At 65.4% G+C, this 26,104-nt stretch overlaps 1 protein-coding gene across 3 annotated transcripts; it reads left to right on the forward strand.

Moving 5' to 3' along the window:
• On the forward strand, window positions 1-24,253 carry LOC126049783 (semaphorin-3F-like). 3 transcript variants are annotated; one of them, XM_049826762.1, is made up of 19 exons: window positions 1-145; window positions 3,341-3,518; window positions 12,936-13,096; window positions 13,266-13,328; window positions 14,117-14,236; window positions 15,679-15,759; window positions 17,948-18,041; window positions 18,419-18,538; window positions 19,523-19,662; window positions 19,739-19,853; window positions 20,066-20,135; window positions 20,261-20,405; window positions 20,522-20,744; window positions 21,530-21,618; window positions 21,919-21,960; window positions 22,186-22,343; window positions 22,424-22,491; window positions 23,259-23,392; window positions 23,484-24,253. In XM_049826762.1, the coding sequence occupies exons 2-19, from the start codon at window positions 3,407-3,409 to the stop codon at window positions 23,892-23,894; spliced, it is 2,346 nt and encodes a 781-aa protein (XP_049682719.1). In that variant the 5' UTR covers window positions 1-145; window positions 3,341-3,406; the 3' UTR covers window positions 23,895-24,253. The 3 variants fall into 3 exon arrangements, with proteins under 3 accessions (XP_049682719.1, XP_049682721.1, XP_049682720.1); XM_049826763.1 differs by lacking the exon at window positions 1-145 and adding an exon at window positions 1,331-1,407; XM_049826764.1 differs by lacking the exon at window positions 15,679-15,759.
• The last annotated feature ends 1,851 nt before the right edge of the window (window positions 24,254-26,104 follow it).

Raw genomic sequence — 26,104 nt, forward strand, 5'->3', positions numbered from 1 at the left:
CGCTCCACGGGCCGGGGCCGCGGCGGCAGTCGCGGCCGCGAGATGGCGGGGGGCCGCGGGTGCCCGGCGCGGCGCTGAGCCCCCCCCCCCCCGCCCTCTACCCACCCCCCCGACAGCCGCCGCCGCCGCCGGGACCCCCGCAGAGGTAAGGACGGGGGCGGGTGGCGGAGCGAGGGCACGGCGCGGGGCCGGGGGGCGCCCCGAGAAAACTTTCCGCCGCTCGGAACTCGTATGTCGTCGTCCCGGTGCGTGTGTCCCCCCTCCTCGGTGCAACTCGCCGGTGAAGCGGGCAGGTGGGGCGGGGGGAGGGCCGGTGCCTGCGGTCCGGAGCTGGGACCCCTGCCCCGAGCTGGCGGCGACACCGGGTGTTTTGCAGCCCGCGCCTCGCAGGGGAGCGATACCGAGGTCGGGGGGGGGGTGGTGGGGTGGTATCTGCCGGTCCCCCCACCCCCGGGAGCCCGCGGCTAGGCAGGCGTGCCCCGGTCCCGCTCGGGGCGGGGGGTCGGTCCGAGGGGGGACACGGTGCGGGCAGGGACGGAGGCTGGCAGGGAGCTCCCGGGGCAGGGGGGACTGCGGCAGGGCTCGGCGGCGGGTGGGTGCCCAAGGAGGGGGGTGCTGGGGGGGAGACACACACACACACACACATGCCAGAGGCACACACACACCCACCCACCCACCCCCCCCCACTCCCCGGCACCGTGGAGCAGGCAGCCGAAGTCCGCCCCGGTGGGACCCCCCGCCCCGGTGGGAGCCCGAGCCCCGGCAGGACTGGGGGTGTGGGGAGGGCAGAGCGCCCGGCACCGGGGACAGGCGGCTCTCCCTGGGGACAGGCCAGGCGTGCCGGGGGGGGGCTGGCGGCACAAAGTTGTGCAAAGTTATTCCCCGGGTGTGAGGGGCCACGGAGGACGATCAGCATTATTATTTGATTTTATTTCTTTCTCTGGGTGGTTTTTTTTTTTCCCCCCCTCCCGCTGCCCATCCTGCCTGCATTTCTTTTCCCTCCGAAAACGTTTCCTGCTCGCTAAGCTCGCTCCTGAGGCCGCTGGGACCAGGCATTTGGGCAGCCTGACCTCCGAGCCCCCCGAGGCACCCCCTCAGCCCCGGGGTCTCGGCCCCCCAAAGCAGTCCTTGTTCCAGCCGAGAAAACCTTTCCCTAATTGCTTCGGCTCGGCGGCGCTCGGTTGACCCGCCTGGGGAGGGGGGAATAAAGCCGAGCGGGATTTTGATCTTCCTGCGGCGGCACTAGAAATGGCCAAACTTTGATTGCCAAAAAAACCATCCCAACCCCAGCCAGCCCGGGTGCTGGAGGGGGGGGGGGGGGGGGGAAGGAACGTGGCCTCTCTCCCCTGGAGTTCCCAGTTTCCCTGGAGCGCAGATGACCCTGGAAATGGAGATTTCCCGGCCAAGGTGCGCTCCAATGGGCCGTTTCCCCTTTTTGCTTCCTTGGAATTTGCCTTTCCCGGCCGGGCCTGGGTGCCCCCCCGCTCGCCGCCGGCCCTTTCCCCCCCTCCTCGCCCTGCGCTCGCTGCGCTCCCCTCCTCTCCCTCTTTTCCTTTGTTTGCCATCTCGCTCCCTGTCTCTGACGCGTACGCCGCTCCATCCAAATGCAATAGTGGGATTTGCCAGAATTATTTCCTAAAGCTGCCGGGGAGAGGGGGGGAGGTTTGGATGGGGGGGTGGTTATTTAACTGCAACCAACTGGAGTTTTGGCTGGCGGAGGAATTGGGGGCTCGGGCTGTCCCGGCCCGGCGCTGATGGGAAGGGCAGAGCCTGGGAACGGGTGGGAGAAGGCGGGGGCCAGCCTGGAAGGGGACCGAATGCCAGTACAATGGAGCAGAGCTGGGTGTGCGCTGGGGGAGAAGAGCAAATCGAAATATTTACTGACTCCAAAGGCAAAAGTGAGAAAAAAATATTGAACCCCAGGGAACGGTGGTGCCGCCGCGCTCCGGGTCTTGCCCCGCTGCTCGAGGAAGCGCGTCGCCGGAGGGGCCGCGGCGGTGCCTGCCTGCCGGTGATGGTGTCGCTGCCCTTGTCCCGTTCAGGGCTGGGGCCGGACTCACGGGTGCTGCGCACCCCAGGAGGGGCTGGCTGGACCACCCGGGTGGGCTGCGGGCAGGGCCCCGCGGTGCAGGATTGCCCCCCTTGCGGCTCAGCATCCCTCTCCCGGCGTATCCCGAAGGGTTCCTGGCCATCTACCCAGCACCTTCGTGTGTGCCCATGCCCTGTGGGGCTGCGCGGTGGCAGCTGGCAGAGCCACGGAGGGCATGCCCCCGTGGGGGTGGCACGGTGGGGACCCCCCAGCGCAGCGTGCTGGCAGGCAGCGCCCGTCCCCGTGGCGCTGAGCCCCTTTGGCTGGGCTGGCCGGGCGCTCTCCAGATGTCCGAGCCCACCCGGGTACCGTGGCCCAGCGCATCCCACCCTGGGCGTGCGGCTCCCTGGGGACACGAGGGGCTTCCCACCACGAGCCTCCTCCCAAATCCTACCCTAAGCCTCCTGGAGCCCCCCGGGAGGGTGCTGCCTCTGGAGAGGGGCCTGGGCCCAGGGGACTGACCCTCTCCGGGAGGGGCAGCAGGGCACGCCGGGGGCACTGCGTGCCGTGCTGTGCCGTGTCGTGCCGGGGTGCGTGTGTGGCTTGCTGGAGGCAGCTTGGCGGACTCTGCTCAGTGCCGGAGCCCCAGGGAGTCCAGCTGCCTGGCACACAGGCAGGGCTTTTTTTTTTTCTTCTTTTTCTTCCTCTTTTATTTATGAAAAAAAAAAAAAAAATCCTTCTCTTTTTTTTTTTTTTTTTTTTTTTTTTTGTACGTTCTTGGAATAATGAAGTCCAGATTTCCTTCATGTTGGAAAGATTTGATCCCGGCTCTGCTCGCTGTGGCTTTGCTGGGGGCTGGGAGGAGAGGTGGGGAGAAGAGGGCTGGGGATGGGACCTCTCTGGGTGCCGGGGGAGAGGGGGGCAGCCTGGTAGGGTGGGGATGCCGCAGGCTGGGGGGGGGCAAGGAAGGATGCTCCTCACCTGGGCAAGGCTCGCCGGCTTGGGTGGAGGAGCGTGCTGCAGCGGTGCTCGCCACCGTGCTCGCCTCGCCCTGTTTGCTTGGCTTGGCACCCAAGAAGGTGAGGCTGGGCACCCCCCGATTCCTGCCCCCCACCCTCCCAGCCTGCTGAGCAGGGTTTAGCTGAGGGCCCCCCCCTCCTCCCCGGGCTGGCTCCCAACCCTCCCCGGAGGATGCTGCGTGCCAGCGGGTGATGAAGGGTGGGATGGGGAGATGTCGGGCTTGTACCCCCCCCCGGGGGGGTGGCGGGTGCAGCAAACTGACATCCCTCCCCCCTGTGCCCTCTTTGGCAGGCTCGCCCCCCCCACCCCCCCCTCCCCGGAGTCCCCTCGACCTCGGAACCCAGGCGCGTGCCCACCATGCCCGTGGTCAGCGTCCTCCTCTGGGCCACCCTGCTGACTCTGGGCTGGCGGGCCGCCCACGCCAAGGACCACGGCTTCGCCACCCCGAGGGTCCAGCTGTCCTTCAAAGGTAAGAGTCTGGCAGTGGGAGTCGGGGGGGGGGGCAGGGTGGGACCCCAAGAGGGTGGAGGAGACAAGGGGCATCCTGGTCCAGGCTGCTGCTCCTCCTCCTCACCCGGGGGAGGGCATCAGCAGGCTGCACCCCTAGAAATCTCCGTCAGGATCTGTATCCCAGTGTGGCTGAGCTCCCCATCTGCCCCCCCTTCCCGGTCTGGGGGGGCTGGTAGCCTGCTCAGTCCCCCCAGTACACTTCCCCTCGCGGGTGGGTGGCTGGCTCCCTCCGTCTGGCAAAGCTGGGTGCCGAGGTGTGGGGAGCCCTCCCCCCAGCAGCCCCCCGAGTCCAGACAGCAGCTTGATGCCGCCCCGACCCCCCCAGCTGGTATTAACGCCTGGGAGCTGGCAGGGAGCCTGCGAGAGGCAGGAGGGGAGGATGCCGTGGGAGGGAAGGGGCTTAACCCTTTGGTACTGGGGCTGCCCAACCCATCCAGCCTGTTCTGGGAGCCCGGGGTGGGACCCCCGGGTCAGCTTTGGGGTGCACGTTCGTGGAGGGGTTGGTCCTGAGCTCCTGCTGTGGGGATGCTGAGAGGGGGTGGGATGGGGGCAACGAGGCAGGGCTCGGGGTTGCAGACCTCGAGGAGCAGAACACAACATATTTGGTGCCGCCATCGCCCTGGGTCCCACCGGGGCCGGCTACCCGCATGGATGCATCCCAGCCGGGGGATGCGTGTCAGGAGGGTGACGGGCACACAGAGCCTCTTGTCTGCCTCCCCTCGGGGTCCCGGGGAAGGCGAGCTGTCGTGGGAGGGCCAGGGCTGTGCCTCCTGCGCCCCTGCCTTGCCATCCCACCGTGGCTTTGCCCTCCGGTCACGTCCCGAACCGGCGGGTCCAGGATGCGGTGGCAGAACCGATGGTGTGAGCGGCAGCTCCGGTCCGGCAGAGCCCGGCAGGAGGGGCCGGGGGGGCTGACAGCAAGCATGGCGCGGGCAGGGCGAGCCGCTGGCGTTAAAGGCTGGTCTCGGCAGGAAAAATGGCTGGTATGAAGAGGCTGAGGACAAGTCCAGGCTGGAAAGGAGTGAGCGGTTCCTCCCCCCACGGCAGGCACCGCTTTCTTCTCCGAAAGACAGTTCTGGAGGGTTTTTGGGGGCTGCCGGGGCACTTTGGCCGCTGCCGTTTCCCACCCACGTATGTGTCCCTCACCCCGGCTCGGAGCATCTCTTCCTTGCAGCCGCGGTGAGGGGAGGCTCTGGTGAAGCCCCCGCTGGACCCAGCGCCCACCACCCCGGCGAGGTGTGTGTTAACGCCTGTGGCTGTCCCGCAGCCACCAACAGTGCCCTGGAGCGGGATTAATTCCGGATAAGCGTGGTTACGCCTGCTGTGCAGCAGGATGGGGGCTGGTTTGGGGTTGGGATTTTTGGCCCTGGTTTGGTGGAGGAGAGTCCCTGGCCATGCCCAGGGGACCTGGGAGTGTCACCCAAGTGCCCATGTTGGGATCTCCGGTCCTCCCTCCTGCCTGGGGTGGTCTGGCGGGACTCCCCCTGCCCTCGCTGCCCAGAGGTGAGATTGGCGGTGGGAGAAGGGCTGGTTCGCACTGGCACACGGAGAAGAAATGCTGGCAGCATGCCGGATCCAGGCACATCGGGATCGGGAAGGGATGCTGCTCGCCCCTTCCCTGCCTGTGCTCTTGCAGTGGTGGCGGCGGAGGAGAATTAGCCCAGGTCTTCCTCGAGGGCCAGCCGGGAGCCGCACGCTGAGCTGCCGGTAAGCGGCTTCCCCGAGTCGATAATCTGTCCGCAGCCTCCTCGAAGCCGTGGGGCGTCAGCAGCACTTCCCGGCTGGTCCAGCCCCTTCTCTTGCTTGAGGAGCCTGGGCTGGTACCCAAATCCCCAGCCCTAAATCCCTCGGGACAGCTGCAGGCAGTGGGGCCGGGCGTGATGGGAGCCGGGGCCGTGGGTCACTGGTGTGATGAGTTGGGCTGGGCTCTGCCGGCAGGGACATGGCCATGGTACCGCAGGGGACCCGGTGGCCACGGGTGCGGGCACGGCTGGAGGGATGCCGCTGGGGTTGGGGTGCAGGTCCCCACCGCCAACATCCCTCTGGCTGAAGCATCCCCTTGCCAAGGCACTGCCCGGTGGGACCGAGGTGGCCGTGGCCTCGCGCTGGCGCCCGGCGGGGTGCCGGGGAAGGAGCTGTGCCGGCGGGAGCCGCCGTGTCCCCGTGTCTCCCCCCCCCACGGCGCCTCGCCTCTGCCGCGCTGCCTGGAGCCCTGCCAGCCCGGGGAGCGTCTCTGGGTTTGTTTGCCTTTGCTTGTTATCGCGCGCCGGAGGTTTGTCGCAGCTCCCCGGGGCCTGCGTCATCTTCTACGGAGCCCCATCGTCTTGGAGCGCTTTAGAAAAATATATATATAAAATAACGAAGCAATAGGAAAGGGGTTGGAGCCAAGCTCCCTCGCCCCGGTGCAGGGTGATGGGCAGGACAGGGTCATCCCCTGGTCCTCCCGTCCATCCCGTGACCGCTGTGGTCCCTGTCCGTCTGTCCTCCCTCTCAAGGCTTTCCTGTCCGCGTGTCGGCAGGAGGAAAGAACACCGGCACGGAAAGAACAGCGCTGGGAGCGGCTCCGGCACGGCTCCCTTTTGCCAACAGCTCTTCCCAGATCCCAGCCCGGTGCTGGCCAGAAATAGGGTGGATATTTTTAATCATCTCCTTGCTAACAATCCCCCCTCACGGTTGTATGCATCCTGCGGCCCCCTGTCCTCTGGGCCTTCCTCTGTGCCGGGGGGCTCAGGCACCGGGGGGGTGTGGGTCAGCTGCCCAGCCGTGAGGATGCAGGAGGTGATGATGATGATGATGGTGATTCATCCCTCCGTGTCCCGCTCCCCATCCGGCGTGGGAAAAGCATGTGGGAAGGAAGGGTGGGCTCTCGCCCCGAATCACCGTGGGAAGCCCTCAAGGTCAGGGCTCTCCATGGGGCTTCAAAGGGGGAGCCGCTCACCCCCCTCCCGCCCCCCCGCCACGGCAACGGGAACAGCCGTGCTGGCACCTCTTGGAAAAGCCGCGGCAGAGGTCCAGCCGGGGGGCAGCCCTGGCCGGGAGGGGCCGGGTGAAAGGCAGGGCAGTTCCTGCGGGGGGGGAAAAAATCACTTTAAAAAGAATAAATCAAGCATGGAGTCTCCTCTTGGCTCTGCTGCCAGCCCTCTGCGTGACCGTGCTCCTCCCCGCCTTGTGCCTCAGTTTCCCCTCCCGCTGGCAGCTCGGTTGGCGGCCGGGGGACATCGGCACGCTTGATCCGGGGCGGGGGGTGGCAGATGGCTGGAGAGGAGCCCGGCGAGGGGGCCGTGTCCCCGGGGCCGCCCAGGCGCCCTCCTAAGCTGCTGCAGCTGTGGGCACCGCTTGGCGACAGCGGGCTGGGATAAACACGGGGGGGGGGGGGGAACCCACGGGGGGGGTGTGCAGGCAGGGCCAAGGACTTGCGGACAGCCAGCCCTGGGGACGTGTCGGGAGGGCCGGTGCTGGTGGTCCCCACCCCGATGTGGGTCAGGGGGTGTACTGGCCCCCCCATGCTGCTCCTCGGACCCCTCAAGGGCGGGGGGGGGGGACGTTGTGGTCCCCTCTCCCGTGCCCTGGGGGATGGGGACGTGGGGCTGAGCCCTGTGACCCCTAAGAGGATTTCTCTGGCTGGGGCAGTGGGGGGCTGCGGCAGGGCCCCCTCACCCGCCGAGACCGGCTGCCACTGGGGCTGAGCCCCCCAGGCTCCGGCTGCAAAGCTCCATAAGCTCCTTAACACCCCCCTCCACGTGATTTCAGCCCCCCCCCCCCCCCCCAAGCCAATATCTAATAAGCTCGTTATCCCTCATATTAACGACGGTCCTCCTGGAGCAGTGCAGCCAGCGTGGCCCTTCCTGGGGTTCTGGCCTGTGTGCCCCCCGCAGCTCAGGTGCCACCGGCCCCTGCCCAGGACACCCCCAGCCACTGCCTTCCCCGCTGCCTTTTTGGCACGGAGCAGATGGCCTGGAAAAGCAACTGCCTTCCCGCCCAGCCTCTTGCCCTGTTCTCGGGTGCTGTGGAAGAAAATAATGTCAAAAAATATATAAAAAAAAAAAAGCCCCACAGGCAGTGGGTGGGGACCCCTCAGCTCAGCTCTTTGCTTTTGGGGGCATTAAAGTGTTTTTTCCGAAGCCGGGCTTCTTCCCAAGGGGGTTTTCCTGCTGCTGGAGCATCCCCTGGCTCAGGTCCCCAGTGGGGACTGGGGTCACCGCTGCCAAGTGATGCTCGGTGGGGACGGGGTCCCCCCTGCCAGCGATGCTCGCTGGGGCACGTCGCCCCGCAAGCACTTCAGGCAGGCTCGCCGGGGGATGAATCAGCGGTTTTGGCTGAAAAAATGTGGTTTTTCTTTTTTTTTTTTTGTTTTTTTGGCCTGCGCCCAACTGGCCGGGTAGCGATGGCAGGGCTGGGGGGGAGCACCCAGCCGGCCCCGCTTTCATCCTGAGGGATTTGACCCAGGCGGCCGTGGCACCTGTCCCCTGCCGCGGGGGCCAGTGGAGCGGGTGCTGGGTGCCGGCGTGGGGCGATGCTCCTGGGGGGGGGCTAGAGATGGTTGGGGGTGGAAAGCAGCGAGCGGGAGCTGGAGCCATTTCATCTCCCAAGCCCCGGCAAGGCGGCTTCGGTTTCCTCCCACCTGTGAATCGGTTAAATGGGAAAAGAGCTTGGCTGGGGGCCACGGAAACTCTCTTATTACATGTAATTAGCTTAATTACATCATAAATAACCCATCAAGGGGTAGCAGAGTGACGCTCAAACAAATAAGCAATTCTGCTTTCATGGGGCGACCCACCCAGCTCTTTGATCAGCCCCAATAACAACAACTGCTTTAAACATGCGAGGGGACGCATCCACCCCCCCCATCCCTCTCCTGGCATCGCTCCCCAACCTGCCGGGATGCTCCGCCAGGTACCCAAAAAGCTGCATCCCAAATTTCAAGCAGGGAAAAAATTAGGAGGGAGCATCCCCAAAATATGGGGCACACTGATACATTTGTGGGATAAAATGCTCTGGGATGGAGCTAGGATTTATCGCTGCTGGGCCGGGCTCCCTTGGGATGAGCGCTGGGCTTCTCCATCGGCATTTGGAGTGAATTCATTTGCCCCATGGAAAGAAAGGGCTCCCAAAAGGCGCTGCCGCCGCCAGCCGGGGGGGAGAACAGTTATTGAATATAAACATGCCGTGTAATTTACATGCTAATTATGTTGAATGCGCCACAAGCCCACAATTAGAAACTAATTAGGTGAGAGCGCCTGTAATTGGTTTTGGGGGGTGCAGCGATGGTGCACCTGGGGAGGTGACCGGCTCCAGTCGTAATGGCATTAATCCTTCATGCCAGTGCGCTGGTGATGTTTGGGGGGGGTCAGGGGGGATTTGGGGGGGCTGGGGTGAGGTGAGAAGCCCCCCAGGATGCTCGGTTTGTCGGGTACCCCCAAAATCTCACCCTTGCTTTGGAGATCAGCGCCGGTCTCTGTGCCGATGGTCGATGGGTAGGGACTGCTCATCCCTGCCCGACGGGGGACGGTGGTGGCAGCCAGCGAGGGTGGAGGTGTGGGCAGCTGCTGGAGCTGTAAATTCAGACTGAATTTGGCGTTATGGGGGGAATTTGGTTTTGCAGAGCATGTAATCGGGCGGTGCTGCTCGCCGCTGCTGCGGGCAGAGCCGAGCGTCACCCCTTGTTGCCAGCCAAGGGTCTGACGGGTTCCTGGCAGCCGGCATCACTTGAGGGCGCAGGGTAATTAAATCTCAACACCCAAGGCCACCAAACGATGCTGGGCAGGCGAGTCCCGGGCGGGGCTTGGTGGGGACTCCGTGGGATGTCGCGAGGGGACGGTCCTCAGGGAGGCCACCCTGGCGGCGATGCTGGGTGGCTCCCAGCTCCGGTGCTGGGCAATTAAAATGGGATTAGGCTCCTGGCCAGCCGGGGAAGCTCTGCCGGTGCCGGGCTTGGCCGTGGGGATGCGGGAGGGAATATGCTCATCAGGGCGCATCGGCTAATGAGTCGAGCTGGCTTCTCCAGCCCCGGGGGGGTCCGCTGCCCCGCTCCATCCCCAGGGGCACCCCACGGCTGCCGGGGGCAGGTTTGGGGGCACGGTGACAGATTAGGCGGGGAGGGCAGGGGGGTGGTGGTTCAAGAGGTCAGAGGTTGGGGCGGGGGCTCGCCTGCCCCTCTGTCCCCTTCGGAGAGGGCGTCACGGGGCAGCGGGTCTGTCACCGCCCCGCTTTGGGGGTGCCCCCTCTGATCGCTGGGGCGTAGGGGGCTGAATGGGGCTCCTGGCGGGGGGCCGGAGCCCTTTGTGCTGCTGGCCCTGTCCCCCGCTGAGTGCCCGGGCCGCCCATCCTGATGGATGTGGGATATTTGGGACCGTCGCTGGCATGAGGCCCTCAGCCCCAGGGTCCCTGCCAGGAGGGGAGGGCGAGGACGGGAGCGTGTCCCCCAGGCCAGGCAGCGATGGCAGATGCGGGGCCGTCCCGGTGTGGGGGCTCCTGCCCGGTTTAACCGCCATCCCCGGCTCTGCCTGCACCAGGGTCGTCTCTGCCCCAAGCGGGATGGCTGGGCGCACAGGTCCGGGGTCGGCAGCGGGTCCACGGCACTGGGGATGAGCTCTCCTGCTCTGCCTGCGTCACCCCGCTGCCGGAGCCACCCTGCCCTTTCCTGGCTCCCAAGCTCCGGCCCCCACCGACACCAGCATCCGTCTGGGGGAAACCCCAAGAAACTCATCCCGTGGCCCCAGGGCACTGCGTGGGGCACACACGCATGCACGCACACACTGTGAGGTACACACATGCATGTGTGTGCATGTACACACACACTGCAGGACATGCACGTGTACACACACACGTGTACACATGCACACAAACAGTGCGTAGGACGCGCACGCACAGCATGGGTCACGCGTACACACACCTTGCGCTCTGTACGTGCACACACGTACACGCTGCATGGGGCACACGCACACGTTGCACGCTGTACACACGTGTGCGCACACACACACACGGCACAGGCCACTGGGGCAGGCAGGGACCAGACCCAGTGCACCATGGCACAGGCAGGGGCACCGTGGCACGGGCAGGGGACACCGTGGGACAGGCATCCAAGGGATGCCATGGGACAGGCGAGGGATGCCACGGGTGGCAGGCGAGCCAGCACTGGCAACAGGGAGCATCTGGAGCCCAGATGGGACAGGCAGGAGGAGGAGTGTACTGTGGAGTGGGCAGCCCCCCCGGCGCCCCATCCTTTGCACTGTGCTACCCCACCTCTGCCATGGCAGGGGGCACCCCCCCCCCGCCCACAGCCCAAACCGCCAGCCCCTCCACGTGCCCATCGTGCTCTCCATGTCCATCCAGTCCCAGCAGGGAGGATGACCGCTGGTCCCCGGGGGGAGGTTGATGTCACATCCCGTGATGCCGTTTCCCGCAGCCTGCTCCGGCAGGTTTCCGCCCCGTGGTGCCTGGCACGTACTGGCCTCACCGCCGCAGGTGAGTGGTGCCAACCGGGCTGCGGGAGCCTCGCCACGGGGCTGGGGACTGGGGAGCACCAATGCCGGCTGTGGGACAGAGCGGGTTCTCACAGTGACACCAGTGGGCACCGATCTGGCCGTTCCTGGGCTCCCCTGTGCCCCCTTGGCCTGGGCTCCCATGGAGACAGCGCCTTTCCCCCAGCCAGCAGGAGGGTGGGTGTCCACCCTGCCCCAGAGGCGCTCATCCCTCTGCCAGCCCCCCAGCCCACCTGTGGGATGCCAAGCAGGGGGTCCCCAGAGCTGTGCGAGGGGGTCCCTGGCACCACCAGAGTGCCAGGGTGTAGGGCACAGCCCCCCCCCCCCCCCATCCCTCCCGCTCCCCAAAGAGGGCAGCCCCCCGCATCACCAGGGTGCCCAGGATGGGAAGGGACCCTGGGGACACCCATGGGGACATTGCCAGCTCCCTGTGGGGCTGGGAGGTGGGAGGTCAGGGAGATTTGCAGGCACTTGGCATCCCGGCTGGGAACGGCAGCTGGCCGCTGGAGCCCTGCCCAGCCCTGCCTGGAAGCCGGCGTGCTCCTTCCCACTACTGACCTGCACGGGACCCTGCTGCGCTCCTGCCCGGGAAGGAGGGGGTCCCTGGGGGCTGCCCCCAGCCCCAGCACCCCATGCCTGCACAGGGCACGCCCCTGCATGGAGGGACAAATCTGGCAGGGTGGGGATGCCCATGGGGCCAATGTCCCATGGAAATGGCATCCGAGGGCTGGGGGTGGCATCCAAAGGGGGTGACACCTCCAAAGGGAGCGGCATCTGGGGCAGATTGTGTCCCATGGAGGTGGCATCCAGCGGCTGGGGGTGGCATCCGATGGCTGTTGGTGGCATCCAAAGGGGATAGCACCTCCAAAGGAGGTGGCATCGGAGGCAGATGGCATCACATGGAGGTGTCATCTGATGGCTGGGGGTGGCATCCAAAGGGGGTGACACCTCCAAAGGGGATAGCACCTCCAAAGGGGGTAGCATCTGGGGCAGATCGTGTCCCATGGAGGTGGCAATCTGATGGCTGTTGGTGGCATTTAAAGAGAGTGGCACCTTCAAAGGGGGTGGCATATAGGGAAGATGATGTTCCGTGGGGGTGGCATCCGATGGCTGTTGGTGGCATCCAAAGGGGTGGCACCTCCAAAGGGGGTAGCATCTAGGACAGATAGCATCCCATGGGGGTAGGGTCCTCTGTCTCGCTTGTGCCCTGGCCCCTGCCACGTGGTCCTTGGCACCGGCCCACATCATCTGCAGCACTTCTGCCTTCCATCTGGCTGCCTCATTGCACTTGTGAATATTCATGACCCTCATTATCGTCTTTCACTCGTTGCTCCCACACTCGGGCTAAAAATAACTTCCCAAGGGGGGGATGGGGTGCGTGGGGCGGGGGAGAGGCTCGTCCCCTCCCTGGGAGCTGGCTCCTTGGGGTGCTGGCTCCATGGGGTCCCAGCTCCCCCACCTGAGGAGCCAGTGACCTGTCTGGGATATGGGGTCACAGGGCAGGAGAGGGACGATGCTGGAGATTTTGGGAGCTGTGGGCTCTTGGCTGGGGTGCCAGGGAGCCCCCCCCTTCCTGCCCCATCTCGGTGGGAAGCTCTACTCCCTGCTGTGGGATCCTGGGTCTCCTGAGCCCAGGTCCTGCTGCCCGCTCTCCTGGCCACTCTTGGTTGTCCCAACTGGCCATGAGCATCTCCGTCATTGTCCCATGTCCTGCGCAGAGGTGGCAGCTTTGTGGCACTCGTGGAGGGGGAGGTGGGCACCGTGGCCTGGAAGTCAGCACCTCCTCTCGTAGGACATCCTCCAGCCGGGACCAGGATTGGACTCAGGAGCAGGGATGGCACCGGGGAAGGCAGGGGGACCCTGAGGTGCTGACACCTGCCCCTTTGCCCCCGCAGAGCTGAAGGCGACGGGCACGGCGCACTTCTTCAACTTCCTCCTCAACTCCAGTGACTACCGCATCCTGCTGAAAGACGAGGACCACGACCGCATGTACGTGGGCAGCAAGGACTACGTCCTCTCCCTGGACCTCCATGACATCAACCGCGAGCCCCTCATCGTAAGCTGCCGTCGCAGGGTGGCAGGGGGCGGGTGGAAGGGGGATAACCGGGCACCCGGGGGGTATTTCAGATGCCGGGGCAAGAGCTTAATGGGCATCGCTGGTGCTGGTGGGGAAGAGGTGGAGCCGGGTGGGAGCCCTGGTCTCCCCTGGGCTGGTGTCTCCACAGATCCACTGGCCTGCCTCCCAGCAGAGGATCGAGGAGTGCATCTTGTCAGGCAAGAACAGCAACGTGAGTGGCCACCACGGACCCACGTCTGGCAGTGGTGGTGGTGGGGCTGGTGGCCAGCACTGGAGGGGGATCCATGTCCTCAGGTCCTACCCTGGAAAAGCCATCCCCCAGGTCCCCTGTAGTGCGGCAGCATCTGCAGCCATGCCGGGATGGGGTGGCACTCCAAGGTGTCGCGGTGTCCTGCCACCCTTTCTGTCCTAGGCGTGCAGGTCCTGGAGAGCTTCATGGGCGAGTAGGAGGCCGAGCTCCCCACGCTGCTTCCTCCTGCCAGCCAGGGCTGGGCCCTCCGGCGTTCCAGCTCATGGCCCGTGCCAACCCCTGACCCATGCTGTCCCATGCCACGTGCCCTCCCACGGCCCCTGCCAACCCACGATCCACAACGAGCCGTGACCCATACCAACCCGTAACCCATACCATCCCATGACCCATAGCAACCCATACCCCATGCCAACCTATTGCCCTTTGCCAACCCATGGCCCATAGCAACCGCTGGCTCCAGGCTGTCCCAAGACCCATGCCATCCCACGGCCCATACCAACCCGTGACCACGCCAACCCGTGCCCCACCACAACCTATGGCCCCCATGCCATGTCCTATGCCAGCCCATGCTCCGTGCCAGCCTCCCATCCTCCCAGCTCCTTGGCCTGCTTTCTCCCTTCCCAGCTCCTACCCTGTGCCAGGGGGTTGGATCCGGTGGTGCCCGCCCCAGCGGGGGTGCTGGCAGGCAGTGGGAAGGGGGGTGCCCCTGTCCCCTTGCTGGGGTTGGCACCCCCTCTTCTGCTTCCCAGGGGGAGTGCGGCAACTTCATCCGCCTGATCCAGCCCTGGAACCGGACCCACCTCTACGTGTGCGGCACCGGCGCCTACAACCCCATCTGCGCCTTCGTCAACCGTGGGCGCAAAGCCCAGGTGAGGGGCGGGAGGGATGGGGGCGGCTGAACCGGTGCCTGGCCTGGCAGTGCCGGCGCAGCCACCGTGGGACCGCAGCGGGGTGCGGGAGGGCGGCGCAGCACGGCTCGGCTCTGCTGGCTGCTGTCAGGAGGTTTGGGGGGGCAGAGGGTTGGGGGGCAAGGGCAGGCTGGGGGGTGACCGTGGCTAATGGTGCTGTGCTGCTGAGTGGGGCCAAGCCGCCTCTGCAGACCAAGGACTTCTCTTCACGCTGGAACTGGGCCACGCCGGCTGGACCCCGACGCCGGCTTCCATGCAATATGCCCTCCCACCCCACTGGCTGCAACCACTGCTGGATCTCTACCGGCATGAGGGACGAGTCCTCCCCATCTTCCCACCCGCCACCGGGCTGCCCAGCCCCTCGCCGCAGATGCAGAGGATGCCCAGCACTGCACCAGCGCCGGCGTTGCACAGGGAAAACCATGGCGGGGGCAGTGCCAGCGCGTGCGGCCATGTCAGGGACGTCCCTGGATGGATGTCACCCGGCCCCAAGGACCACGGCGTGCAGCGAGAGCGTGGTGTCACAGCCACGTGCCACTGGGCTGGATGCACGGCAGACAGAGGAGCACTTTCAGGACAGCCCTGGGAGGGAGCTGGTCACTGCAAGTAGCAGCGCGGGTGTCCCGGGGGCCCCCGAGCCCTGCGAGGTGTCCGTCCCCTCTGTGCTGGGCTGGCAGGTCCCAGTCTCTGTCCATTCCTGTGGTTGGAGCGAGCCGGGTGCCGCCAGCCTGAGCTGAGGGAGGAGCACGGCGCTGGAGTTGGAGAACGGGCATCTGCCCCGGTGCCCCCAAGCCTGGCATGGGCACTGAGAGAGGTGGATGCTGCTCGGGCCACTCCAGGTTGGGACTGGATTGGGACCGGATTAGGACCGGACTAGGACCAGACTGGGCAGTGGCAGCATTTCAGGAGGACCAGGAGTGCTGGTGCAGTTGAGGACAGCATCGCGTGTCCCCTCCAGCAGAGCCAGCAGGGGTGCGGCAGGGACAGGGGTTCCAGTGACCCCGCGGTGACAGTAGCTTCCCCTGTGCCGTGGCTCGGCACCAGGGTGTTGCTTCTCTGCACAGGGCACTGCCAGCTGGGTGGCAGGTGCCATCTTTGCGTCCCCAGGTGTGAGCCCAACCTGGCCGGCTGCGGGCAGCCGCCTCTCTGCTCAATCCTGCCCCGCGCCAGGGCACCCCGGTTCTGCGGGAGAGAGCAGGATCCGTCCTGGACAAGCTTGTGCTGGAGGCCAGCCCAGCCCAGAGCATCCAGGGACCCCCACCAGCACCACCCAGGGGGACCGCGGCTTTGCTGCTCCATGAGCACCCATCACCCCAGCTCTTGGGGTCCCCCCACCTGCCCCTGCCCCGGGGGGTCCTTCTCCCCCGCCGGTGCTAACTCTTTGCCCTGCTCCTTTTCCCCAGGGGTTTCCGCCGAGCCAGCCGGGAGGCCGGGAAAGCAGATCCACCGACAGCCCCCTCAGCCCGAGACCAGCACAAAGCAAGGTGGGAACCGGTCTGGGAGCCCGCCGCAGCCGTGCCCACCTCTCCCCTGGGGCACGCCGGAGCCGCGGGCTCCTTCTCCTTCCCACCGGCATGTTTCCGACCCCCAGGCCAGGTGCCCCGTGGCGTGGGCATCCCCACCGTCTCCTTCCCTCTCAGCACAGCATCTTCCAGCCACCGGCCTGGCATCTGCTCTCATTCTCTCACTAACTCCTTCCTCCCAGGCCACCTACGGACCCCCTGTGGGGGACACTGTCAGGGATGGTGGCTCTCCCCCTGGCCACCAGCTTTGCCTGGCTCCAGGCTTGCTGTGTCCCTTGGAAGTGGGGCCGCATGTTGACAGAGCCACGGGGCTCGGGATGGTTCAGGGGAGGATGCCAAGGCAATGTGCAGGAGGTGTTTTGGTAGGGTCTACAAAAACATCGCTGAGCAACTGCTTCGCTCTGCCCCAGGAGGGGCTTGTGTCATCCCAGTGGGCAAGCAGGCTCAGGGAGGCAACAGTGTCCCCGGCTTCTGGGGACACCCAGCGTCCAGCCCACCCTGACAGTGTCACCCCCCGAGCCTCTCCCCTCCGGACTAACATGGGTCAGTGCATGGGCCGGGGAGCGTGTGGGGCGCGGGCACCCTGCGGCAGCCTGGGGCTCCCCGCTGCCCATCTCTCTGCCCCCCACCCCCAGCCCCTCCGCTCCGAGGGCGGGTGGTAGGGGGGCAGAGGGCGATGCTCGGTTACGAGCATATCCGCCAGCTGTGGGCAGCTCCTGCTGCCGACTTCCCCAGTGCCACCTGGGGAAGCACCGTTGCCATTTCAGTCCCCTCGGGTCCCCCCCGGTTCCTCCCTCCTTGCCGGATCTGGCCCCGGCATCCGCAGGGAGAAGCTCTCTGCTGCGGCTCCCTGTGCCCTGAGCAGGGGATCCCTGGGGGCTGCCAGCACCCAATTTCTGGCAGCTCCAGTACGTTTGAAGGCGCATTAGCCAAACACTGGTGCAGGCACGATGGCTTGTGGGTGGCCCAACCAGGATGAGATGGCACGGCCAGGGCCAGGGCTGCGCTGGAGAGCCGGGTTGTCCCTGTGAAGGGTTTGCCCAGCTCGGGAGCGGGGCCGGCTCCGGGCAGAGGCGTTTGTGATGGTGACGTTGGCGCAGGCGGCGCAGTGCAGCGATGGGGATGGCAGAAGCGTGGCCGGACCCATCTCTGGGGCTGGGGTGCCCCAGGAGGAGGGAGCTGGCTTGAGCAAACCCTCAGTGGGAGCTGTGCACGGTGAGCATCCCGGTTCCTCAACCCCTCCTGCCCTTCCTGGAGCCGAGGGCTCTGCCAGGACCCTGCTTGCCTCTTGACGGAGGGTGGCCGCCACATGTCCATCACCCCTGCATCAAAGCCAGGGCACAGGGCCAGCGGGCAGCTCTGCCATCCCGATTTGGTTGCCCAAGGTCCCCCCCTGCCACAGCCAGGCTCCCCGCAGGTGCTGCTGCTTCAACCTGGCTCTGGGGGTCCATACACTGGGCCAGCCCGGCCCTGCCTGCCCCCAGCCGGCACCGGCAGAGGATTTTTGTGTGCGTCTCTGGAGGCAGTGTGGGTTTCATCCCTTGCTGGGGATATGTGATGGTACTGGGGATGGCCACAGGGAAGGCAGAGATGACAGTGGGGAGATGGCTCCTAAGGGCGTGGGGGCAAATCCCCCAGAGCGGGCACAGCGTCTCACCACAATGCCACTCCGGCGGTGCGTGCTGGAAAACGGGTCCTGGCGAGAGGATCGAGGCGAGTCCAGCAGCCAGGCTGTGCCAAGCTGTGCTGCTGGCCAGACCCTGCCTGCCGAAGCTGCTGGAGCTGCATGACCTGGAGCTGGCCAAGCGGTGATGTGCGGCGTGGCCAGCTGGAGCGAAGAGGCGGCCAGAGGGAGATGTTTGCACAGAAGCGGACCTGGGGAATGGATGCCCCATTTCAGCCTGGCGGCTCAGCCAAGTCTCCAAGCAGTGGAGGACATGGAGAAGCACCCAGCAACGTTGGAGGAATAGCTTGTGGGGGCTTCAGCTACTCAGGAGACCTGCAGACCCCTGGTGTGGTCCATCTGCATCTGTTTTCGCTGCTGGGCTCCATCCTGGAGGAGGCTGCCTCTCCTGGTGGGCTTTGCAAGGTGCCACAGGGACGGAGGAGTGAAAGACTAACCAGCTTCTCCGTTTGCTTCCTTCTCCAGGATTATATCTTCTACCTGGAGCCAGACAAGCTAGAGTCGGGCAAGGGGAAGTGTTCTTACGACCCCAAAGTAGACACCGTCTCTGCATTAATAAGTGAGTCCTGTAGCTCCCCGGGGCTGGCACTGCCTGCGTTGGGCAGAGGGAACTTGCAGGCAAGATGGGACAACTGCTCCCACTGTCTTCCCGTGTTGCCCAGATATCCCCCAGGAGCCCCTGCCATCCCTGCCCACTCTCCAGCTGCAGATGGCCGGGCACCCGGGATGCCCAGTCCTTGGGCACCTGGCCCAGTGTAGGTGGGGGTCCTGGTTACAGACCAGTGCCAACCTCCTGAGCTCTCTGGGATGTTGACAGGCAGTGGCTCTTTGTTGCCTGGTGGCTACCTGCCAGGGCTGGGGCTGGATGGAGCCCTGGGCAGTGGGAGAAGGTGGGTGGATGGGACTAGGTGGGGGTCTGATCTCTGCCCTCTGCAGATGAAGAGCTCTACGCTGGCGTCTACATCGACTTCATGGGCACGGACGCAGCCATCTTCCGCACCATGGGCAAGCAGACAGCCATGAGGACAGACCAGTACAATTCTCGCTGGCTCAACGGTGAGTTCGGGTGTCACTGGCCCAGGTTCCCTGAGGACCCCAAGGCTCCAGCCCTAGAGATGAGACCCATCATGTCATACTCTGTCCTTCTCCCAGGACAGAGACAGTAGCCAGCACGGATAGATGGGTAGGAGGTAGTGTTGGATGGATGGATGGATGGATGGTTGACAGTTGATGGGTGGGTGGATGGATGGGTGGACAGATGGTGGATGGGTGGATGATGGATGGATGGGTAGATGGATGGATAGATGGATGGATGGATGGATGGATGGATGGATGGAAATCTAGGCAGAAGAGCAGAGGGGTAGCTGTGTAGGGCAGTGACAGATGTACTGGGAGCTTTGCTGGGCAGCAGGAACAGCCAGCTGGTGAGAGATGGGGCTGGCTCTGCCAGAGTCCGTGCGTAGGTTTCTGCAGGGCTGAGATGTCAACCATGTCGCCTACAGTCAGTGACCCCAAGCGTTCATCCTGCCCCCCTTGGAGCACCCCTGCCCGCAGGGCGGCAGCTGAATAAACAGAGCAGAGCAGATGGGATGATCCTGCTGGGCTGGGGAACCGGCAGGGCGGTAACCCGAAGAGGGGGAGCTGTCAGCGCAGGCTGGGCACCAGCTGATGGATGGCAGGGAGAAGCTTCCTGAGAACCTTCCAGGCTGTGGTTCCTCCCTGCGGGGGGGAAGACCAGTTCCCACCGCCTCTGCTCATAGAGCTGCTGGAGCTCTCCACCCTGTGGACCTCAGGGATGCTCCAAGAGACCTCACGGATGCTCTGAGCCCCTCCTGGAGCACCCATGACCACCAGAGAGACCCGGTTCCTGAGCCCACCTCTGCAGCTCTGGTCCAGATCCAGCTCTCACCCTGTGACCACAGCAGTGCTTTTCCAGAAGCAAGGCGATGCTGGAGGAAAGCGGGGCTCAGCATCCTGCTGTGGCACGGGGCAGGGGGTGCCCCTGGGTTGACGGTGCCGTGCCGCGCCATGCCATTCCAGACCCGGCCTTTGTCCGCGCCCAGCTCATCCCCGACAGCAGCGAGAGGAACGACGACAAGCTCTACTTCTTCTTCCGAGAGAAGTCGGCCGATGCCCCGCTGAGCCCTGGAGTCTATTCCCGCATCGGGCGCATTTGCCTGGTAGGTGGAGCGGCAGGCAGGCAGGGGAGCGGGCGGGGGGCGGGCAGGGCTGAGCGCAGGGGTCTCTCCGTTGCAGAACGACGACGGGGGCCACTGCTGCCTCGTGAACAAGTGGAGCACCTTCCTGAAGGCCCGGCTCGTCTGCTCCGTGCCAGGACCCGATGGGATTGAAACGCACTTCGATGAGCTCCGTGAGTGGGCAAGGAGCGGGGCGAGGGCCTTCTCCACCCTCACGGGCTTGGGGGCACCCTGGGGAGGTCTGGGGACCCCCTTGTTGCTTGCTGCCCTTCACCTTTTACTCTCCCATGGGGAGCTGTTCTCCCCGCTGCCCTGGTATCCCTGGGTGTGAGGGGGGTCCCTGCCCACCTTCCCCATGGTGACACCCCCATCTTTCTGTCCCAAGAGGACGTCTTCATCCAGCAGACTCAGGACACCAAGAACCCCATTATCTACGCCGTGTTCTCCGCTTCAGGGTGAGTGCTGACCCTCCCAGCACGGGGCAGTGGAGGGGGGGGGGCCCAACTGGGTGGGGGTCTCAGTGATGCCACGGTGGCCGGCAGCAGCAAGCCGGAGGGTGGCAGCGAGTCCTTCCTCCCAGGTCGGTCTTCAAGGGGTCTGCCGTGTGTGTCTACTCGATGGCCGACATCCGCATGGTCTTCAACGGGCCCTTCGCACACAAGGAGGGACCCAACTACCAGTGGATGCCCTACACGGGCAAAATGCCCTACCCCCGGCCGGGCACTGTAAGTATCCCTTGGGCACGCGTGGGGAGGTGAGGCGGCACCTGCCAGGCGGCCAGCACCCTCGGACCCGTGCCCAGATACGGGGTCACCGAGCGCTGGTGACATTTGTGCTGCAGTGCCCCGGGGGGACCTTCACCCCATCCATGAAGTCGACCAAGGACTACCCCGACGAAGTGATCAACTTCATGCGCGCACACCCGCTGATGTACCACGCCGTCTACCCCACCCACCGCCAGCCGCTGGTGGTCCGCACCAATGTCAACTACCGCTTCACCACCGTGGCCGTCGACCAGGTGGACGCGGCAGACGGGCGCTATGAGGTGCTTTTCCTGGGCACAGGTACCCACGCCGCGCACCGCGGGGAACGCAGCATGCTCCGGCGCGGCCCCGGAGGGCACGGGCACCACCAGGGCTGGCCAGAGCACGGTGCCCTCCGCCACACTGGAGCAGGGTGAGGGGCTGAGACCCCCCCCTGAGATCCCTGTCCCTCCTCGAGTCTCCAGCCTGGTTCTTCCCCTGCCCCGGTGCCCATCCCACAGACCCCACCATCCAACCTGGTCCTTCTCTTAGCCCAGTTCCCATCCCCAGAGCCAGCAATTCAGCATGATACCTCCCATCCTAGGGATGCCACCATCCAGCCTGGTCCTCCCCCTGCCCTGGTGCCCATCCCGGGGGGCCCGCCATCCAGCCTCATTCTTTCTTGACCCCAGCGCCCATCCTACGTGCTTCCCGTTGCCCATCCTAAGCCCACCATCATCTAGCTTTGTGCCTCCCCTGCCTGACTGCCCATCCATCCTGGGGGCACCATCATCCAGTCCGGTGCTTCCTCTGCTCTGACGTGCATCCCAGAGCTCCCATGATCCGTCCTGGTCCTTCCCCTGCCCCACTGCCTGTCCCCAGCTGCTGTCCCCACTGTCCCCTCGGTGGTGGCAGTCCCTAGCTGCCGGGTGAGCCAGTACACCACACTCCAGGCACAGCCGCCCACTGTGGCAGGAGAGAGATGGGGATGGGCTTGGGGGGGATCCTTCTTTCCCCCAGCCCCAGCAGGGACCCCCTTCCCAGACGGGGAGGGCGCAGGTGCTGAGGGGTGGCACTGAGTGCCCGGGCACCATGGTATCTTGCAGATCGGGGCACTGTGCAGAAGGTCATCGTGCTCCCCCGGGATGACATGGAGACGGAGGAGCTGATGCTGGAGGAGATTGAGGTGTTCAAGGTAAGGGCTGGTCTGTCCTCCACCTGCTGCTGAGTGTCCTCAACCCAGCCAGCCAGCCCCTTGGGACACCAGCCAGCCCCTTGGGACATCAGCAAGCCCCTTGGGACACCAGTCACCCCTTGGCCAGCTCTGGAGGGACCCTAAGCGTTGGTCGTCCTGCCCGCTGCCCCCTCGCAGCTCCCCCTGCCCGCTCCTGCCCACCCCAGCTGCCTTGCGAGGGGTCTGAGGTGCCCACCCCAGGGCCGCAGCGTGAGGCCAGGCGGTCACCCCCCCATCTCCTTCGCTCCTGCTCACATCTAGGTGCCGGCACCCATCAAGACGATGACCATCTCCTCCAAGAGGGTGAGTCACGCCACGTGGCAGGGGCCTGGGCAGATCCCGTCACGGTCCTGGCCACGGCGCTGCCTGGCTTCACTGCAGCACCAGAGCGGGGGGCACGCGGGTGGCCCTGGGTGGCTCTGGTGTCTCAGCTGGTCCCAGAACCGGGAGGCCGCAGCTCATTCTGCGGGGTCCTTGCAGGGTGGGGACAAGACGGCATCTCACCCTGTCCTCCTTGTCCCCCAACAGCAACAGCTGTACGTGTCCTCGGCCGTAGGCGTGACCCACCTGGCCCTGCACCGCTGCGACGTGTACGGGGAAGCCTGTGCCGACTGCTGCCTGGCCCGGGACCCCTACTGCGCCTGGGACGGCAACGCCTGCACCCGCTACTCCGCCTCCTCCAAGAGGTACGGGGGGCCGGGGGAGAGCGGCAGGGAGGGACCCCCCCGGCCCCAGGCTCCCCCACTCACCGCCCGCCTCCCCACAGGAGGAGCCGGCGGCAGGACGTCCGGCATGGCAACCCCATCCGCCAGTGCCGAGGCTACAACTCCAACGGTGAGTGAGGTCTGGGGCACGGCCCCGCGGCGTGGGGGGGCAGCTGGGGGGGCATGCTGAGGGCAGGAGTCGGGAGGGTGTGGGCAAGGGCCAGAGGGGGACGTGGGTGGATGGATGCCCTGGTGGGTTGGTGGTTGTGTGGGTGGATAGGTGGGAAGAGGGTGAGCATGGGTGGGTGGATGGATGGATGGATGGATGGATGGGTGAATTGATGAAAGAATGGGTACATTGGGGAGGAGGACGAGCATGGGTGAATGGATACATTGGGGATGAGGATGAGCACTGGTGGGTGGGTGGATGGATGGGAAGGATACATTGGAGAGGATGAACATGCGTGGATGGATGGATGGACGGATGCATTGGGGATGGAACATGGGTGGATAGATGGATATGTTGAGGAGGAGAATGAGCAGATTTGAATGGGTGGATAGAGGAAGGATGGATGGATGGATGGATGGATGGATATGGTGGGGAGAAGTATGACCACAATTTGATGGGTGTGTACATGAATGAATGGATGGATGGATACTTCAGAGGAAGATGAACGTGGGTGGGTGGGTGGATGGATGGATGGATGGGCGCCCTTGTGGAAGCATGGCTACACTAGAGGAGGAGGTGCACACTTGCTGGGTGGCTGGGGAGCAGGCAGACCTGTGGATGGAGGTGGACGGGAGGTCTCCCTTGGAGAGCCGGTGGGCTGGGCAGGAGGGCAGCAGGGCAGGGGCACGGAGGCGCGTGACCCTGCTGCCCGTGGCCCACCCCCGCAGCTAACAAGAACGCAGTGGAGGCCGTGCAGTACGGGGTGGAGGGCAGCACCGCCTTCCTGGAGTGCCAGCCCCGCTCGCCCCAGGCCAGCATCAAGTGGCTGCTGCAGAAGGACAACAGCGACCGGCGGAAAGAGGTAGGGCAAGGGCGCTGCGCCCGGGGGTGCCCGGGGGTGCCGGGGTGCCAGGCGCCAGCCAGCTGAGCCGTGCCACCTCTCCCCCCCGCAGCTGCGGGTGGAAGGCCGGGTGCTGCGGACGGAGCAGGGCTTGCTGCTGCGCGCCCTCCAGCTTGCCGACAGCGGCCTCTACTCCTGCACCGCCACCGAGAACAACTTCAAGCACACGGTGACCAAGGTGCAGCTCCGTGTCCTCAGCAGCCGCGCCGTCCATGCCGTGCTGGTCCAGGCGGAGACCCCCCCTGGCCTGCCGGGTGCCCCCACTCCCCGCTACCAGGACCTGCTGCAGCTCCTCACCCAGCCTGAAATGGGACTCCTGGACCAGTACTGCCAGGGCTACTGGCGGCACACGGCCGCCAGCCCCCCCCAGCCGCTGGCTGGCCTCAAAGCCAAGGAGCAGCAGGACCAGAAGAAGCCTCGAAACCGCCGGAATCACCAGCCAGAGACCTACGGGCATACATGAAACCATCATCAGGGACTTTGCTAGCACAGTGGTCTATTTTTCCCCCCTTTTAATATTAAAAGTATCTATAAATAAATATATATATATATATACATCCACGCACACACGCACGCAGACACACGCGCTCCCCCCTCTCCCGGGAGATGGTATTTATTTGTAGGTTGTACATAGTCACTGGGGCGATGTGACCCCTGCCTCCCAGCCCCGGGGAGGAGCAGGGACCCCCGGGGTGGCCGCAGCCAGCATCACTGTCTTCCCCCCTGCCCCAGGACCCCAGGATCCTGGAGTGCGGGGACCACCGGGCATCACAGCTGCTGTTTCCCTACAGCTAGGGTGCAGCACCGTGCTGGGAGCCAGAGGTGCTGGGTCCCAGTGTGGGAGGGGGTGATGCCCTGGGGAGGGGGACAAACCCCAGCCAGGGGGGATGAGGCAGGGGGAGAGGTGGCACCGGACAGGGTCTGCTCCCCAGAAGCTGGGCACAGCCCTCGCAACTTTGTGCCTCAGTTTCCCCACCTGGTTATTGAGGAGCAAGTGCTTTCTGTGGGTAAGCTGCAGACCCCCAGGCAAGCCCAGGGGAAGGGAGCTGTGGGGCCAGGGTACATGGCCCCGTTCCTCTCCCCGGGGTGTTGGAGGGGGAGACAGGACCCTTGAGACAGGACCCAGGTATCCAGGCCACGGTGGGGGCTCAGGCAGAGTCTTTGGGTGGGGAAGGGAAGGAGAAGGGGCCATGTTGGGGTAAAAACCTTGAGGAGCCTCCAGAGCTCACTGGCACTGGCACCCACAGGTGTTTGGGGCACCCAGCCCATTAGCTGCCCCCTCGGGGCACCCTGGCAGGTGTGGGGGGCTGTAAATAGTTGTACGTGGGAAGCGCAGGGGTGGCTGGGGCCAAGAAAGTGCCCCCCACTGCAGCCGGGGACACCCCCAAATAAACACTGGCTTCGGGATGGACGTGGGTGCCTGCGTGTGCTGTGTCGGGGCCGGGGAGCGGGCAGGGAGCAGGGCAGTTGGGGGCTGCACTGCTGCCCGGCCCCCGGCCCCTAATCCCCTTAACTCTGCCCCTGAGCCCTGCTGGGGGGTGCAGAAGACTGGGCTGCAGCCAGGTGGGAAGCAGGGGGGCCCTGGGCACGCACATAGCAGCGGTGTGCTGGGAACACTGGCGGCACTGGGTGGCATTAAGGGTGCTGGGGGTGGGCGCTGGGCGGGACGGGGGATGCGGGGAGGTGTTAGGGGTACGCTGGGGGTGTACACTGGTCTGGGCTAGCGGCCAGTACTGGGTGTTACTGGAGGCGCTGGGAGCACTCGGAGTCAGTACTGGGGGCACTGGGGAAAGTACTGGAGCACTAGGATTTGGTACTGGGAGCTGGTACTTGGTGGTACTGCAGGCATGGGGCAGGGGGCGGACTCTACAGGGGACACTGGGGGTGGTAGTGGACGATACCGGGCCGTACTGGGAACGCTTTAGTCGGTACAGGGGGCAACGGGGGTGGTGCCAGCCTCCTCTGGGCAGTCCCGGGAGGCGCTGGTGTCAGTGCGGGGAGGTGCGGGGCTACACTGGGGGTAGTACTGGGCACGCTGGGGGCGGTGAAGGGCCGTACTGGGGGCAGTACTGGGGGCAGTACTGGGGGCCGTACTGGGGGCCGTACTGGGGGCAGTACTGGGGGCGGCGCCGGGCTGTACTGGGGGAGCTGGGCTGGCTCCTTCCGCCCCCTGGCGGCCGAGTTGGGCGCTGCACCAGCCCCGCGGTGCGGGGGGGCACTGGGGACAGCGCGGGGGGGGTCGGGACACGGGGGCACTGGGCTCTACTGGGGACACCTGGGGGAGTCCTGGCAGGGCCTGGGGACGCTGGGGGCCGGGGCGTGGGGCACAGAGGGGTTACTGGGATGTCCCTGGGGACACTAAGTCTTATTGGGGTGGCCACGGTGGCAGCGCTGGGGACACGGGAGGGGGGAACTGGTGGCCCAAGGACACTGGGGAGGGGCACCGAACGGCCTGGGGACATTGGAGGGGTCGCTGTGGTCGGTGTGGGAGCACGGGGGTGGCACTGGGGTGCCCCTGGACACTGGGCAAGGTTTTTTGGGGGGACATACCTGAGGACACATGGGGGGGGGGAATGGGATCGCTTGGGGACACTGGGGGGATACTGGGATTTCTCCTTGGGGAGTGTTACTGGGCTTGGGGACCCTGGGGATGGTACTCGGGCACCCCCTGAG

This window comes from Accipiter gentilis, chromosome 23, assembly GCF_929443795.1.
Source record: "Accipiter gentilis chromosome 23, bAccGen1.1, whole genome shotgun sequence".
Lineage (NCBI taxonomy): Eukaryota > Metazoa > Chordata > Aves > Accipitriformes > Accipitridae > Astur > Astur gentilis.

Bases quoted from the DNA above. Each gene is read 5' to 3' on its own strand.
- LOC126049783 (XM_049826762.1), top strand. From the start codon at position 3,407: ATGCCCGTGGTCAGCGTCCTCCTCTGGGCCACCCTGCTGACTCTGGGC. The intron at 3,519-12,935 runs GTAAGAGTCTGG...TTGCCCCCGCAG, and splicing joins GGTCCAGCTGTCCTTCAAAG to AGCTGAAGGCGACGGGCACG. The intron at 21,619-21,918 runs GTAAGGGCTGGT...GCTCACATCTAG, and splicing joins AGGAGATTGAGGTGTTCAAG to GTGCCGGCACCCATCAAGAC.